At 54.3% G+C, this 16,797-nt stretch overlaps 3 protein-coding genes across 3 annotated transcripts; all 3 read left to right on the top strand.

The window, feature by feature from the left end:
* Positions 1-9,768: 9,768 nt before the first annotated feature.
* On the top strand, positions 9,769-10,893 carry N7482_007112 (uncharacterized protein; the record flags this gene model as incomplete). Its single annotated transcript, XM_056689237.1, has 1 exon — positions 9,769-10,893. One exon carries the CDS (start codon positions 9,769-9,771, stop codon positions 10,891-10,893), a length of 1,125 nt encoding a protein of 374 aa, XP_056541666.1.
* Positions 10,894-11,406: 513 nt separating this feature from the next.
* Positions 11,407-12,859, top strand: N7482_007111 (rRNA-processing protein LAS1; the record flags this gene model as incomplete). The annotated part of the gene is made up of 4 exons (XM_056689236.1): positions 11,407-11,526; positions 11,582-11,721; positions 11,850-12,317; positions 12,379-12,859. The coding sequence occupies 4 exons, from the start codon at positions 11,407-11,409 to the stop codon at positions 12,857-12,859; spliced, it is 1,209 nt and encodes a 402-aa protein (XP_056541665.1).
* Positions 12,860-13,156: 297 nt separating this feature from the next.
* Positions 13,157-16,424, top strand: N7482_007110 (putative NAD+ kinase; the record flags this gene model as incomplete). Its single annotated transcript, XM_056689235.1, has 7 exons — positions 13,157-13,181; positions 13,280-13,366; positions 13,645-13,869; positions 13,939-14,030; positions 14,086-14,220; positions 15,119-16,064; positions 16,144-16,424. 7 exons carry the CDS (start codon positions 13,157-13,159, stop codon positions 16,422-16,424), a joined length of 1,791 nt encoding a protein of 596 aa, XP_056541664.1.
* Between the last annotated feature and the right edge of the window lie 373 nt (positions 16,425-16,797).

Genomic DNA, 16,797 nt, shown 5'->3' with positions numbered 1-16,797 from the left:
TGGGTGTTCTATGCAACCACTAAGTTGAAAAAAAGAAACACAAAACATTTGTGATGCTTGTCATATTGCAGTGCCTTGTCAGATAGCCTTGGTCGTGTTCGAGGATGACTTGTGGTCTGCTCTGTCTTTCGCTGATGAAGTGTCTTGCAACACCATTCAATGGGTTTATCAGCCGAGGCTTCATACCAGTTTCAAGCCACTTGTTCTGGCACCAGACATGTATGTTTTATACATTCATTTGCCATATTGACCCAGGAGGTACAAAGTACTCTCATATGAAGCGAGCCGAGGGCTTGGTCATGGCTGGCGCTATGAGACAGAAAAATGTTATTTTGGGCCATTGCAATAATTTCCATCGAGTCAAGAGCATACAGGGCCTTTCATGGATAAATGGAAACCAGAACGGATTTTATAGACATTGTTTGGAATTTACAACTTGACCTACAGTATCACACGACTGACAGCGATTACTATTCGTGGCTTTAGATAGATGTATTTTTCCAGGCAATTCATGCGACATCCCTTGCCCGCTTGCTGCAGGTTGATATCAACCCGTGCTGATCACCAGATCCAGGGAAAATAAAAGCCTGCGAAAACAGGTGGCCGCCACAGAACTAGGTACTGTGATTTCTCTGGCATCGTGCATAATGTATGTATGTATGTACCGTAGCAGCCCAAGCAACGGAACATAAAACTCGGCCGATCATCTCTGCCGCGAAAATCTCGAACGGCGCTACTCCGCGATCAGACTTTTGCTACACCGTAAGACCAAGACTCCAAAAAAAACTTTCGATAAATCCCGAGCCTCGCATTCAACTCCAACTCCTCGGAACGAGAACGGAGAACCAAGCCCAGCCCGACAGCGGGGCTTCAGCAGCGGCAATTGGGACGGTGCTACAGTAGAAGGGCATGGCGCACATGACCCAGTGATCGGCCGATAAAGCCTACACCAGAACACCACTATTTACCCGAAGTGGCCGATCTCGCACCAGATGAGACTAAACCGCGCTATGCACGGCACTAACTACCGCAGAGGCATCCGCCTACGGGGCAAGGCCGAAACGCATTGCAGGAGGGCCGCGAGAGGCGCAGGAGGGGGGCTTCTTTCGAAGAATTGGCGGAGGCTACTGCGTCAAGGAGGAAGGAAAAAGTCAACCTGGAGCCTCCACTTTGCGATGTAGAAGTAGAAGATTGTCAAGTCGCGCGCACAGCCTTTAGTTTTTGCGAAAAAGCAAAACGGCGAACTCTTTTTTTCATTTTTTTTTAATTTATTTTTTAAGTTCGCAGTACGACTCCATCGAGTGGCCCAAAGCCACTAAACTATGCAAGTGCGCAGTTCAAGGACGTATGTGCTCATCACGGTCGGGAAACTGGCACTGGCACGAGGACCTCTCCCCCTCGACTCCATTCTCGCCGGCTATGGAGGGGGAAGACCATCGGTACGCAAGTCCATGGCACTCCTTGTCGTAGTCCATTCCGGAAGGGATGGGCAGTGGCTGTGGAGCCCGAGAGCGGGCGACTCGGGAGTGTGTTTCCACAGCGTGTTGAAGAGTTGACGATCGTTTTCGCTTTTTTTTTTTTTTTATTTTTATTTTTTTAATCTCTTTCTTGGCCATGGCGGGCTCGAAGGGGCGCTGGTGCTGGATTCTGTAGGAGTATATCTCTGTCCGGGCCATTCAGACCAAACCACGGGTTGGTCAGGACAGGGTTTGTTTGGCGGTGGCGGTGTTCGGATGAGAGGTGTGTCCGGGTAGATCCACGGAATATGACGGTTTGTGCCGGACCCTGTGCTACGGGGCGTACGTACGTCTCCCATCTGGTTCTAATCCTGGACCGGTGGGACCTCGATTCGGTTCCGTCGGCTTAGAGTGCGGCGTGAGGTGTAAGGTGGAAGGTGGAAGGTGGAAGGTGTAACATGGTGTCGCGGTAAAGACTAACCTCAGCCTGATCATGCTCTAGGCATCTAGGGTGTTTCGTCGCTCTGCTGACGATGGTATTGGCATGTCCAGCATCTGCGAGTCGGACCAAGCATTGGAAGACCCTGCCATCCCCCCCCGCATAGCCGGCTGACACCATGCCTACGCCCCTATCTTCCAGTACTTAGCTGTAAAATACTGCGGATATTACCGAGTCCGGTAGAGTGGAGGTGCACTGTTTGGCGTATTCGGAGTACAGCTGGGCAAATCTGGATTGAAATGTCAGATGTAGTGTTCCCAGCTTTTTATTTATTCTCTTCGTTGAGTCCGTGTATCTTGCAGAGGGGATGGCCGGGTCTAGACGACCACGTCAGACGCCGAGAGAGATAACCTCATTGGTCAATAACTCGGTGAGTTCGCTCAGCGCCAGCATGAGCAAGGTCTGGAACATGCGGCTATCAACTCAACATGCAGGATTTGCTTTTATTTATGTGCAATCGGTTCTCGACTCGAAACACGATTTCATCATACATTTCTAGGCGAGCGGCGCTTGGTATACTCTATACTCTCTTCCGCAAGGCAACATGGACTAATCCAAGTCCACGGGAGAAAGAACGAACGCCCTGAATCTCTATACCTCCAGTGAGGTGCCTTGCGTGGTAGTGGCGTCGTAAGTCTTTCCCAACACGGGCTGACATCTCTCCCATCACCATGGGGACTTCGTTGACCTGGTAAATCCGGGCCCCGAGAGGGAGATGGACCAATGCCCGCAGCAAAGGAGAGGGTTGTGTGGGAAGTATGGACATCCCTATTCCTTATTGGCCCCTTGAGGTAGAGATTTCTTAGTTCCGTCTGTCCTTGAACGTCCTGCGGGACATCACAGCTTTCACGGAGGTTACTCAGCCAGAGCGACCACAACCGTTCGATGATGACTCTCACCCTCGAGCCATGGAGCGGCCAGCACTTCGGTTCCCACAGCTCCGCAAAAAGCCTCGTTTCGCTGTTCCCCATGCGTTGTCAGTCTTCTCTCCCTCTTGTCTGGCTGAGTGGTGGAGGAAAGGATTTACAGGAGGGCAGATAGGGCAGACGGCGGTCCTGGGGTGGGGTGTGCAGACTCGCCTCGTTCGATGATCTCAGCTCAGCCTCTGCAGCGCAGGCTCGTCCTCGGGGAATAGGACGTGGACGCCAAGCAAGTATCGATATCTTGCAGGTTGGGCAGTTCCCCCTAACAACGGACCCACCATCAATGGACATATACAGTCGTATAGGTGGCGCCATACCAGCCATCCCCTTCCCGCTGGCTAGGTGGCCATAGTGGTCGACAAGTGTCCGGCTGTGGCTTTCATCATGCTTGGAGTCACCGTCAACCCGAGCCCCTTGGATAGAGACAAAGCTGGGCCGCCGTCGCGTGGCGATGCCGTTGAGGAGGGGACATGTGAGACGTAAATGATTTGAGGTCGTCCTTCGTATCGACTGATCGCACCATGTGCTCTATTAATTTCAGTGGCCAGGTGCGTGCTTCAGAGTGGCAAAGCATGCATATGAAGCATAAGAAATGACGAAAGACGGTGGTTGATTCATGTCGGTAATAGTCATAGCATGGACCGAGAACGTCGACTGTGGCGCGGTGCGTATTTTACAGATCCAGTCGTCTACGGCAATGGTCTCTGACAATGAGGCAAGTCAGGAAAGTGTGGGTGGGAAAACAATTCGAAGGGGTTCATCGGAGAAGCATCAGACGAGTTGAGGTGCCTTGTGCAATGTGCAAGGTCCCAAGCCGAAGTGTCGAGGGCACTGTACTCCGTAGGTCCTGCAGCCTCGTGTTCCCACCTCGGTAGCTGGTGCAGACCCTCTTTTTGGAGCCGAACAGCAAAGCCAAGTGCCAACTGGCACTAACGAGCACGCCTCCCTAGGGCCCCTCTCTGGTAGGTGCCCCGTAGCATGGAGTCTAAAACCCGGCCATCACACGCATGGAACAAACCGCCGACCAGCTGCACGATACGAAAAGCACATATGTGCATGCCCTTGCCCCCTCAGCCCCCTTCCGGGCGGATCAGCAATCAGCTCGGATCTGTCAGATCGGGTCGCGGGTTCAGGTGTGCCATCTCACTGCATCGCGCCAGCGCTGCAGATACCCTCACCCTCACCCTCACCCTCACCCTCGCCCTGTCCCTTGCCCGGGCTCCGCTGCACGGTCCGCTTGGGGGGGCAGCAGGGTATGGGGCTGTAGATGATGGGTAATGGGTGCTCCGGCTGCCTGGGAAGATGTCGGTCTAAGTGTTACGGTTAGAGATGTGCGATATGCTATAGGCGATGTATGATATGCGATTGGGTCCTGCAAGTCACCGTGTTCAGGATCGGCCCCTGCATGGGATAGGCAATAAGCATGGGGCGAATGGAACCCTGAGAGGGCAGAGTAGCGCGCCTTTTCCTGAGCGGGTGGGACCGAAGCAGGATGGGCCATACCTGCGGCCTCGCAGACTAGGGCCCGCACCGAGGATCCGGATGGGGGGAGTACAGTTGCATAGACATAGCTCAGGCCCGCAGCTGATGCCGCAGGGGCCACAGGAGAGGGGTGGAGCCCCAGGAGCGGTTAAGCGGGAAGGGAAGAAACCTGGGGGGGGGGGGGTGTTGCACGTATGGCTGCTTTTGCTTTTGGGACGTTAGGGGCTTAGTCGAGGAAAAGCGTCGAGGACGGTGATTGGCCCAGCCTCCCCTAGTCGACCTGTGCCATACAAACCAGATAGACGAGGGAAACCAGGAAAAGTGGACGCTCCAACTTTCTCCGTGGTTGGTTGGCCCCGTGCAGACGCTTTTGGAGGGTTGTTCCCCTCTGGGCCTGACCGCTTCGTGCCTCCTGTCCCAACTAAGCAAACTATACGGAGTACTAACTATACGTAGTGCCCCTTAGGGCAATAGAGCCCCGGACAGTCCTACGGTGGTGTCCTTTGACTGGCACATTGTTCCACACCCTCTTCCCCCAACCCCCCTTGGCTCCTTCCCCCCGATCCTGGTTGTTGCTCCGCCACTAGGCGTCGCAGGTGCGCGTCGATGTAGGACGTCCTGAGGGGTGACGGGTTGGGCCCGATCCCAGATGGCTCCATTGCCAGATCGTCTCTGACCCACTTGGGACCTGGGCCTTGCGTGGCGTGGCGCCTCAGGCGTTAGGACCCAGTGACGAGTGCCTCCTGAACTAAGAAGGGCGGCCTGCATGACCCGGACTGTGCCCGACGCAGAGCACGGGTAAAGCCGAAAGTTTTGGAACTCTATTACATACCTGATTATGAGGTCGGTTATTCAGGGCCCTAAATCTCATCTCTCATGTACCCTGTACATAGATCATGGGGGCTACTGCGGCTGCCGGGTACATCACTAATGGACTCCATACGTCCGTCTACAGACTACATTGTACTCCATACATCCTTCCCCGATGACGAAATCTTGAGTCCCTTATCGGCAGTGCACCTGCAGCTCGCATGGATAAGACCCGGGGGCACGCTATGCCCCAGGCTTCATCGAGTTAGCGCTGTACGTCCAGTCTATCACCACAGGGAAGGACAGGTGGTTTCAATGTCGAAGCATCGTCCGTTGCAGCCGACCAGGAAAACGGCAGGTCTCAGCCATCGCGGGGCGGTCCCCTGATCCGTTTCTCCTTGGGAGCACAGAAACGGGTCCAACGTAGATGCCAACTGTTCTGGACACCTACTCCGGGCCTGGTTCGTCAGGGTGGCTGTAGATGTGTGGAAGGGGCCACGCTCGGAGGATAACCCAATCCTCCTCGCCAAGTGGCATTCCGATCGTCCAGGCCACAGGGGGCGTACGAAGAGGCCCGTCCATTCAATGAGTGACGAGACTCGAAGGACTAAAGCAGCGCCTGGCAGGATGTCGGGCGGAGCAGGACAGAGCGACGTACTGGGAAAGCTGACCGAGGCACGTTATGTGGAACGTGTACCACGCCCCTCTCAGTTACTAGCCCGCTGACATGAAATCGTGTGCACGGCTATCATGGGGCTTGGGCCGTGGGCCTGGTCATTTCCGAGGCCGATGCGACATGATCCCGGCTACACCGTCGGAAGGGCCTGATGACTTGCCGCTAAGGCAGGCCAAGTTGCTTTAGCCCGCAGCTCCTCCCGCTGTATTCCATGGGGCTAAGCTGGTTAGGTGCAGAAAAAAGGTCGGTGGGGGCGAGAAGGAAGTGCGCAGGGCAATCCCACCGGCTGAAACGTCTGGATGGCCAGGCCAGGAAGGGGCTGGATCGGCTCCGGCCATTTCAGCGTCCCGTGTTGGGGGAGTTGGGGTGGATGGATATACAGTTATGTCCGGAGTAGCATGGCGGGAGGGGAATGGAGTTCGCTCAGGAACCCAAAGCCACTAACGACAGAACTGACGGGCGACTAGCAACGCGTCGGAGGTTAGCAGAGTGGGGCGGAGAAGAGGGGGAGGAAAGAGGCTCGCGTCAAAAGAGAGTCAACGAGGGGCCTCGATCTGGCGTGGTCGAGTCTCGTCATCAGTCACCTCCATCGTTCTAGGGGAGCATGACGGTGGTCGTTCTCGATTGGACGGACCAGGAAAATATGGAACGGGACCTCAGATCGTGCCTGGTATGCAGGGCTATCCAGTTTTCTTTTTAGTGAGGACGGGTGGATGCCGCTAGAGGGCCGCTCCTGGAGGATGAGATGGGTTCGTATCACACACTCTGTCCATCCTTCACGAAAAGGGGAGAAGGTCCCGACATGACGAGGGATCATCTTGCATTTGTCGTACGCCCCCAAATCAATCCCGGCTGCGATGATACGTTCGTGGAACCCATGCCGCGGCCCCTCCTTAACTATGGTGAGATGGTGCTGCGCCCCAGTGTGCTCACATACTCCAGAGATCGGCACCGTGACGGGAATTGGGTCAGCGATGGGAGGGGCTCCACCAAGGGGAACCCCCTGAGCTTCTGGAAATTGATGGATGATGATTTCTCCAATTTTTCACTTTTCGTGGCCCCTGCGGTGCAGGAAGTGGGGCCCTGCAAATGCGTTCCGGTACAGAGTCTTGGGATCGCTGCCTGCGTAATGATGTGGCCAAGTGGGCTGGTGTTGGACCTTGGTTTTGATCCCGCTTGAATCCCGGTCCCGAGCTAAGCTCGGATGGCACGTCTCTGTGTACTACCTCATCGCAGGATTCAGGTGGTCGGTAGCTTCAAGGCATATCTGCGCGACCGGATTATCGTCGAACAGAGGAATCCTCGCGATGACAGGAAGATCCAGTTCAGGCAAACAAAAGCAAACAACCCCCAAAAGGAAATGGCAAACACCAGGGAAAGCAAGCCCTGTTCCTCCGGAGGGCCCGGGCCTCAAAGAATCCCAGGGCTGGCTTTTGGCACGGCGCTAAGCACGATCAGATCCGTTCGGCCACGTTGTGAGTGGTGGCTCTACCGCCCGTTTCCTGGACCCAGTTGGTCGCGTTCTTTTTCGCTCCATTTATTATATGGAATTTGCCTCCTCTGCGGCACCTAATCTGCTCACAGACCACGCGGGCCACGATATCTATTGAACTGGTCCCGTCTTAGTGCTCCGTTAGCGGGATTCCCACCTTCTGGAAATGGGCTCCGGCCTTTGATCATCGCTCTCCCCATCTCCGTCTCCGTCACCTGGAAATTATCGATAACCCTCTGGCTCCTTCGGGGCAAGAGTCAGACGGGGGACTGTTCACATTCGAATCATTGCCCTTCCTTAGCCTCTCCCGTCTCCTCAACACCGACTGGCTGGGTTCGGGCTGTTGAGTCACGGTCGACGCTCAGCTCCAGAAATATGGGACTCAACAAAAGGCGATAGGACTTCGGACTCCGCAGCTAAGAGAAAAAAAAAACGATAAATTAAATGCGGTCGACGTCCAACGCTTAGGTTGCCGAGCTTCCCGCCCAGGAGGGTCAATTGAACACGAACACCGGTGGCGCTACAACGATGAAACAGGTCCACCACGTACGCCTCCTCGGATAGTACAGCAGTCCTCGGTCTGACTGGCCCCTCTGCAGGCTCAGGTGATACTTGGGAATGACTGTGCTGGTTGCGGGGGCGTTTCGAGAGATCCCTTCAGCCAGAACGGAATGCAGGTTGGACGGAGCATAGTTCCAGGGCGGGCGCATAATGGGTCCAATCACCAGCCGAAAAGAGGGTGCTGGGATCGGAAGAAAAACAGAAGTAGATCGGGGGGGCGATGATGCATCTCCTGCATCATGTACTCCGGATGGAGGGCGCGGAGAAAAGAAACACCACCGGGTATGCACGCAAAGGGCCCAAGAGGGCTACTCGCTTTCTTGGCCGCGCCGCGGTGAGGGCGGAGCAACTGATCCTGTAGGTAACTATGTTTCTCGTGGTGTACCCCCCTCGATCGAGACCGCTTGAGCCTCCCGCGAACGGTAATCATGGCACCCCGTCGTACTCGAGAGGATGCGGGTCCTGTACATGATTAGGTGGAAGTATAATAAAACCCTCATGACGGAGTCAGGTTCTTTACCGAACTCCACCTTGATTTGGTATATTTCGTGGGCCACCCCCTGTCCATATGCACAGGAGCGACAGGAAAGATGTGCGAGTCGATCGTCGACGAGCCCATCACATTGTAACCCTTGCGTAACAGAGTCGGCATATGGAGGGGGGAACTATTGAGATGATTCTTCAGACACCGTTGCCAGACATGACTATCTACAGTTAGGTTCGACTAGCCGGAGGACGCACATCCTATGTATTCCGGACATGTCATATCAATCCTAGCCCCAAAAGAAGCAGAAACCTTGACGGATACGTAATTTGAGCATTCTTATTGCAGGGCTGATCATCGTGGAACCCGACAGAAAAATCAGAATCAGCGCTGAGGAGGGAAGAATAGGCCGCCGATCCGGTTGGATCGTAGCCCGGCAGGCATTCCATGGGCGGGTACAGGCCAAGGTTCCTGACTCTTGGGTCGGGAAAGGGAGACAACCAGCACCGAAACGATCACTCCCAGAGAGGAAGGGCCAAAAAAAGAAAAAGAAAAAAACCCAAAAAAAACCGTAGCCCCAGACTGGGCCCGTGTGAGTGCCCCACTCTATACAGTCACAAACAGACAGTCGGGACTGCGTAGCGTCAAGGGCAAGCCCCCCAAGCCCCCCCAAACCCAAAACGCCGTCAAGTGGGTCCGCAACTGGGTCTTTCCCCATGTTCGCCTCAACAGACGCTACGGCGTATAGGTCCGATCATCCCTCCCCTGTACTCCGTACTCCGTACACTCCGGAATATTCCCCTTGGCCCTCCCTGGTTAGTCGGATGGGCTCTGCTGGTTGGCGTTGCTTGGCGACCGGGCTCCAGCCGAAACGGTGGAACCGCTCCTAGCTCTGATTCAGAGCCTTTTGGTTGGGCTAAACTCATTTCGTTAGTGTCAACGTCGTGTCATCTTAGCATGTGCGGTGGGATCGTGGAGCTGGATCGCCAGGCTCCCTGGATTCCCGTATATTAATCCTGTCGGCCGCCCTGCCCGCGCATCGACTCCTGAAATTATACAGCAGGACGATACACCCACCGCTCCTTCTGTTGTTCCTTCCCAGGAACAACAGATGAACCACAGATCTCACTCCCGTCCCTCCTTCCTTGCTCTTCCCCTACACCACCACCACTTCCACTACCTACCCAACAGAGCTGATACTTTCCTACCTGGAGGGTATCTCGGACTTGTACTCCGTACTCGACAACAACTCATCCATCAACTCTTCTCACCCACATTCTCAACCGGTGTTTTCATGGCCGATTACGGCTACCCACCACAGGCCTCTTCGACAGGCCCCCAATGGCTCCCCGAGACTATGTCTAACCAACCCGCGAACTTGCAAATGCACGACTGGGCTCGGGCTTTCCCTCGGCTCCGACACACTCGTGTCATGAAGCCCCGAAGTGCAGGAAACAGCCCATCCTCCGCGGGCCGGAGGCGCACCACCGTCGCTCAGAGCGTCACGCATGGAATGCCCAGCCATTATCATCAGTCCTCCCTGGAAGCGGCGCTTTTTGCCTCGGCCGTCCGGAACGCTCGTCCAATCAGTTGGCACCCCTCATCAGCCAGGTCCCGGGGACTGTCGAACCCGACCCGTTGGCCTGACTATGCCTCGGAGAATTTCGCCATGGGCGTTATGCCTGATCAATCCAGCAATGGCATGCCTGATTACGGTAGTGACAGTATGATGTCCTATCCCGTCTCTGCAGACCCGACTTTCTCTCCTGGCTACTTCCCTGCGTACTCGGACATGCAGGAGTCCTTGCCTCTTCAACAGCAGACGCCATCGCTACCCATGGCGAGCTCGCAATTCGAGCCGATGGCGTGGGATACTTCTACCACCACGACTGACTTCTTGGGCATGCATCAGACTGTGTCTGATGCCTGGTCCCTGGATGTGCCCTCGATGGCCACCAACATTCCTCCAGCCGAGACGACTTGCCCCAGCTACGCTAGCGTGCCATCGCCAGGTGAACTGAGTGGTCCATCGACACCAGACTTTCTTCCTATCCAGCAATTTGATGATGAACCGGCATCGACTCAGAAGAAAGATTGTAAGCCCGAGGAGGAGCTCGTCGGCATGGGCCTGTACAGCCAGCCCAACAATGCTATTGGCCAAGTGCAGCTGGGAACATTGGGCAAAGGCCTGAAACTAGAGGAAACCTTCTCGCCATCCGACGATGAAAGCGATGACGCCGACGCGGACGCCGAGGACGATGAGGTTGTGGATGTGGATGTGGAGGCCCCCGAGCCATCTCAGCCACAGTTCAGCCCACACGGGCAGCTCCCCATGGCACAGCAATCGACCTTCCAAATCCCCAAACAACCATCTAAGCAGGCTTTGAATCTTTTGCACAAATCATTTTTCTTCGACCACGATGATTTCGATCAGCAGGCGATGCCTGTTGCGCAGCCTTTCGCCAATCTGAACCAAGCGTGCATGAGCTATGGCTACGGATGGATTTAAACCAACCGATCGCTTCAACATTCCAACATTTCCTTTTTATTTCTATCCACACCCCACCGAAGAGTCTTACAGCGGGCATAGCATGGAGTTTGTTGGTTTTTCTCTTTTTTTTGTTCTTTCTCTTGTCTTTTTTCTGGCTTTGGAGTTGTGATAGATGGAAGGATACCCTGGGACTTAACTAAGATAGCTTTGACTAAGAGCAGCTGCTCAACCATTTCTTATATTAGGATAGCTAGCGATCGGGACTCGCGATCTCGCCCCAAAGAAACTAGCTCACGATTCCTACTTGACTCTCCTTTCCGTAGACTCGAATTTTCCCGTAGTGTTGGGGGGAGGTTCATCTTCCGCATCGATGATTGGCCGCGGCGTTACAGCCGCCTCGGAAAAACTACCCCAATGGATCAACTCCTCTCCGAAAATATTTCACCTGCCAAAAGAGGCTCGTCTGCGACTATTTGTATCTTACTCGGGATCCGGTGAAAGGAGAATACAGGATTCAGGGAAATATTCAATATGGCCAAAGTTATATTCACGGCATGGAAGACTAAAGCCCAATTAATCGACGTGCGGAGCGAGTTTTACCCGCTACCGTCGTACGATGGCCCGGACATGCGCTCGCACGCCTGTGCCACGGTATGTGAAGCAGTCTCAGGAAGCTATCTCTCTTCCTCAGCTAAGAATTAAACAGGTGGAAGCGTGGAAGCTGCGCGGAAATGTGCCGCATCATGTTGAGGCCACGGCGTTGTTGACGGATGCGATTCTGCACGACGATGCGCAGAGTAATTCCATCTTTTCAATCCGGGCGACCTATTCAGCTGCCTTTTGTCGGTATGTTATGTTGGCTCCCCATTCACGTTTGTGTTGTATACATTTCTGGCAGTCCCGTCCCTGGATGGGGTTTACTTGCCTCTCCATGCGAATATCCGAATATCGCTGTTTGCTAACCAAGCCCACAGCTTCGTCACTGGCCTGGTAGACACAAAAGTCACTGGCCCCCGCAGATCAATGTTCCAGCGGGCTGCTGACCTCGGCCTGCCGGCTTCGTTTGTCGAACTGCGCCACGAAGCAACGCACCGCGAGCCCCCATCGCTGGTTGTCCTGCGCAAAACTACGCAGCGCTCCCTGGAGTGGCTCTGGGACAACTATTGGGCTGGTATTGACGTCGACGAAATCGGGAGTGTGCCCCGCGTCACTCGTGATGATAGCGTTCCTGTTGCGACAGCGCTGAGGGGCGCGTTGCAACAGGTTGTGCGCCGATCGGACTCGAAGCCGGTGCAGAAGAAGAGGAAGCGTGAGCAGGAGGACTCGGTTGCGGCTCGGTTGGTAGAGATTTGCAGTGCGTCTAAAGACGGTCCGAGCCCTGCGGTGGGTGTGCTGCCCGTTGTTTTGTTGGATGAGGGGATGTTGGTGGATTCGGAGAGAAAGTGAGTTCTTTGTCTATCTTCGGAGTTGCGTTGTAATATGGAATGCTCATACCGAAAACAGGCTTGGAGAGTCGATGGACGCGATATTCGACAAGTGGGATCCGGTCCTGCAGCAAGTCACCACGAGCCATCCTTCGTTCTTGCTGCACCTGTCAGAGGAGCTGGTGCACACCTTGGCCCTGAACTCAGGGAATAGCTCTCCCGAGAATGCCCAGGCTGAGGGGCTTTTCCTATGGCTCGAGCATCTGCTGACTTCGCCTGCATGGAAGTCGCGACAGGCGTATTTCCCGCGCGGCTACATTTCCACCATCTGCAGCGAAAACTCCAATCACTGGACTCAAAAGCTGGTGGAGACGTTGCAGAAACATGGAAACACTGCCACTGTGGCGTCTCGGACTCAAAATGCTGCTAAGAGTAGCTCCTTGAAGAAGAGGACTCAGGCAGTCCTTAGCGATAGTGTAGCTGAGAAGCTCCGGGAGCATGGATGGGGCCCTATTGAGAAATGGGACAGCCGGCCTCTGGGAGTTGCCTCGACTAGCTAGACCAGCCTTTGTAATTTAATCATCATATCACGGTGCTGCTGGCAGCATTGGTATCCACTCTATTCTCATACACTCTAGTCAAACCAATAAGGCGCGCAGTCATTAGCAAGCCATGCCGGAGAAACTGTTTTTCCGCATGACGTTGATCTGTAATCCAGTCCGTCTGCGGGATGCGCGGTGGGCTATGAGCTCGATTAGCTCTCCCCGCACATCAACCAACCATCTTCGGTGATGAGTTTTGCCAGAACAATCCGATCCTTTGGTTGTCGTCCAAACCTATCGCAACAATTTCGCGCCATGCATATTCAGTCTATTCCTATGTGTAAGTGGGCGGCGCTACTGCGAGTCATGTATATGTTTTGCGGGACACGCAAACAGTTCGCATTGGGATCTGGCTGGTCTGACTTGGAACCTACACAGGGACCGGGAAAGGTAATAACTATGCCTACCTGGTTACGGATGAGCCAACGAAGCAGTCGGTCATTATTGATCCGGCCAACCCCCGGAGTATGTTGACTTCTAATGTTCTGGTCCAAGGGTGGTCAAGATTGTGATTGTTAAACTAACTACACCCTTCTAGGGTGGCCCCTGAGTTGAAGTCGCAAATCAATGCGGGAAAGATTGACTTGACCGCTATTGTGAACACCCACCAGTCAGTCTATCCCGAGACGTGAGCCGAACCATGCTGACATATCATCCCAGTCACTGGGACCATGCCGGGGGTAACGACGACATGGTAAGTCTGCACTAACTTACTTCCAATATTTGGTCGATTTGGTCTTTAGTTGACTCGTTCCAGCTCGCGCAATTCGGCAAGCTTCCAGTCATCGGAGGTAGCAACTGCCAGTCCGTCACCAAGACCCCGGCTCACGGTGAGGAATTCAAAATTGGGGACCGTATCACCGTGCGCGCTCTGCACACTCCATGCCATACACAAGATAGTATCTGCTACTTTATGCAAGATGGAGACCAGCGCGTCGTTTTCACTGGTGATACCCTGTTCATTGCTGGTATGGATGCCGTCTTGGACCTTTGATAAGCCACATGCGGAATTGGAGAGCAGGATCTAACTTGTCCAGGATGCGGCCGGTTCTTTGAGGGTAATGCAGGGGAGATGCACAGGGCGCTGAACGAGACACTGGCTGCCTTGCCCGATGATACCAAGGTTTACGTACGTTGCTTACTATTCTTTCACAATACCTAAAGCGTTCGCTCACATCATCCAGCCGGGCCACGAGTATACAAAGGCAAATGTCAAGTTTTGCCTGCATGTGTCCCAAACGGAGCCCATTAAGAAGCTCCAGGCCTTTGCCGAGGCCAATCAGCAAACCCAGGGTAAATTCACTATCGGCGACGAGAAGGTATGTACTCAATGGTCTTTGATGTGTGCAGTGTAAGACTGACCAGTCAATTCTTAGCTCCACAATGTGTTCATGCGAGTCCATGTGAGTCCACCCTACCCCATGACTTGAATTAAACCGGATGCTCATCCCATCCTAGGACCCCGAGATCCAGAAGGTTACCGGCAAGACTCAGCCGGTGGATGTGATGGCTGCCCTGAGAGAGATGAAAAATGCAATGTAATTGTAGTTGTAGCATAGCAGATGAATTCAGGATTCTAGAGCCCAGTATTCCGGGGGGGATCTTCGTTCAACCCGAACCCGCGCCCAGATAATCCACACTTGGCGAAGACGACGCCGTCGAATCTACAAACAATGATAAATCACGGTCCAGGATGCAATTACCCCGGGGAAAGCATGATATCCTTGGCCTCCATCAAAGGTTGCGCATCAAAGGGGCGAGGGACGTGGCGGGGGTACACGCGTGAGGGGGTGAACGGACCGATGTCATACCCGCTTTCTCCCTGCCTCACACCTTCCGCAACCCACCCATATGGCGGCGAGGTCGGAAGCTCACCCAGAACCCACCATGACAGCCTGAGAATCACACAATCAGAGCCAGAACCAGCGTGTGACAGACGAAGATCACCGGCGGTTGTCCTCGGCCGCAATGGACGAAGTAAGTTGGTCGCACCGCCCGCGCGGGTTTGTCGCCACGACACTGATCTATGATACATAGATCAACGGAGGGATCAGCGACTCGGAGATGCAGCAGGACCAGTTGGAGGTACGAGACTCTATCTCATAACACATCCGATCTGGATTGATGCTAATCAGCCCGCGCTTTCTGCTTTCTTCGCAGGTCGTTTTCTATCCAGACTCCAACCACCGCCGCAAATCCTCCCTGGTTACAATGGAGAAACCTCGATTTAAATCCCACCACGATCAAAATGACAAGACCACGGCTTGCTATGTGCATTCCCTTATCGCCGGCGAGTGGGCGGCCCCTCCGAGCCATGTCGACGACACGCAGGATGTGATTCGGACACTGAGCGACGAGGAACCCAACGTGGACACCAAGGTTCTCGGGGAGGATGAAGTGGTGTCGGTGGTTGATGGTGATAATAAGATCCTAAAGCCCGTCCCAACCATCATCCAATCGCGGCACCTGACGAAGCGACAGCTGTCTGATATGGCATGGAACGTGCGGAAGCTGTCGAAGAAACTGGGCAGTCTCAAGCTCAAGCTCACGGTCAAAAACGTCTTCATCGTCAGCAAAGCGCATGATGAGTCGCTAGTCAGCTTGACCAGGAAAGTGACTAGATGGCTGCTGTCCAAGGACCGCGGGGCCCCTTACACTGTCTATGTAGAGCGCCGCATGGAGACACATCCGGATTTCGGGGCCCTGCAGCTAGTGCAAGAGGAGCCATCGGCCAAGGGCCGGCTGAAATTCTGGGACCCCAAGCTTGCTCAAGAGCAGCCGCATCTGTTTGACTTTGTCATTACTCTCGGAGGGGACGGAACCGTCCTCTACACCAGCTGGTTGTTCCAGCGCATCGTCCCTCCAGTCCTGTCATTTGCGTTGGGCTCACTAGGATTCTTGACGAATTTTGACTACGCTGACTACCAGCATATCCTCGAAAACGCTTTCCGGGACGGCGTTGTTGTCAGTCTCCGGCTGCGGTTCGAATGCACCATCATGCGAAGCAAAGCACGGCAGAAGGACCCGCATGCGAGGTCCCTCACAAGCCGGGATTTGGTGGAAGAGCTAATAGGGGAAGAAGGTGAAGACACTCTCACACATACCCCGGACCGAGTTTACGAGATACTCAACGATGTTGTTCTCGACCGGGGTCCAAATCCAAGTATGTCCTATCCATACAAACCCAAATTGAAAACCCAGGTCCTTCCCGACGATTCTGTATTTCTAACGAACCTTCCCAGCCATGTCTCAAATCGAACTGTTTGGCGACGACGAGCATTTCACCACCTTGCTCGCTGACGGAATCTGCATTGCGACCCCGACGGGCTCGACGGCGTACAACCTCGCTGCTGGCGGCTCGCTTTCACACCCTGAGAACCCCGTTATCTTGGTAACAGCCATTTGCGCCCACACCCTATCCTTCCGGCCGATTATCTTGCCGGACACCATTGTGCTGCGAATGGGTGTGCCATACGACGCGCGGACGAGCTCATGGGCTAGTTTCGATGGACGGGAAAGGTGAGAGCAGCCCATTTCCATGATCGATGTGCTTTTGATTGCCAGGACTGTTGGGCTGACGAGCGATTGCAGAGTTGAATTACATCCCGGCGACTACGTCACAGTGTCTGCGTCAAGATACCCGTTCGCAAACGTGCTGCCTCATGGTCGGCGCGGTGAGGACTGGGTGCACAGCATCTCCAAGACCTTGAACTGGAATTCGCGGACCAAACAGAAGAGCTTTAAGTAGGTATGGCCCTTTGGAGAAGAATCAGCATGGTGAGCATGGCAGTTTGGCATCAGGGTTTGGCTTTTATTTGTCTTGATTTCATTTTGGCTGGGTCGCAATGGCCACTGGCTGGTCTATTTAGGAGTACATGGCGGGCTCATTCAGTACA

The sequence above is a fragment of the Penicillium canariense genome, assembly GCF_028826845.1.
Source record: "Penicillium canariense strain IBT 26290 chromosome Unknown utg000004l_segment0_segment0, whole genome shotgun sequence".
In the NCBI taxonomy this organism is placed as follows: Eukaryota; Fungi; Ascomycota; class Eurotiomycetes; order Eurotiales; family Aspergillaceae; genus Penicillium; species Penicillium canariense.
The sequence above is the reverse complement of the archived record's forward strand: the minus strand, read 5'-3'. Positions and strand labels throughout refer to the sequence as shown.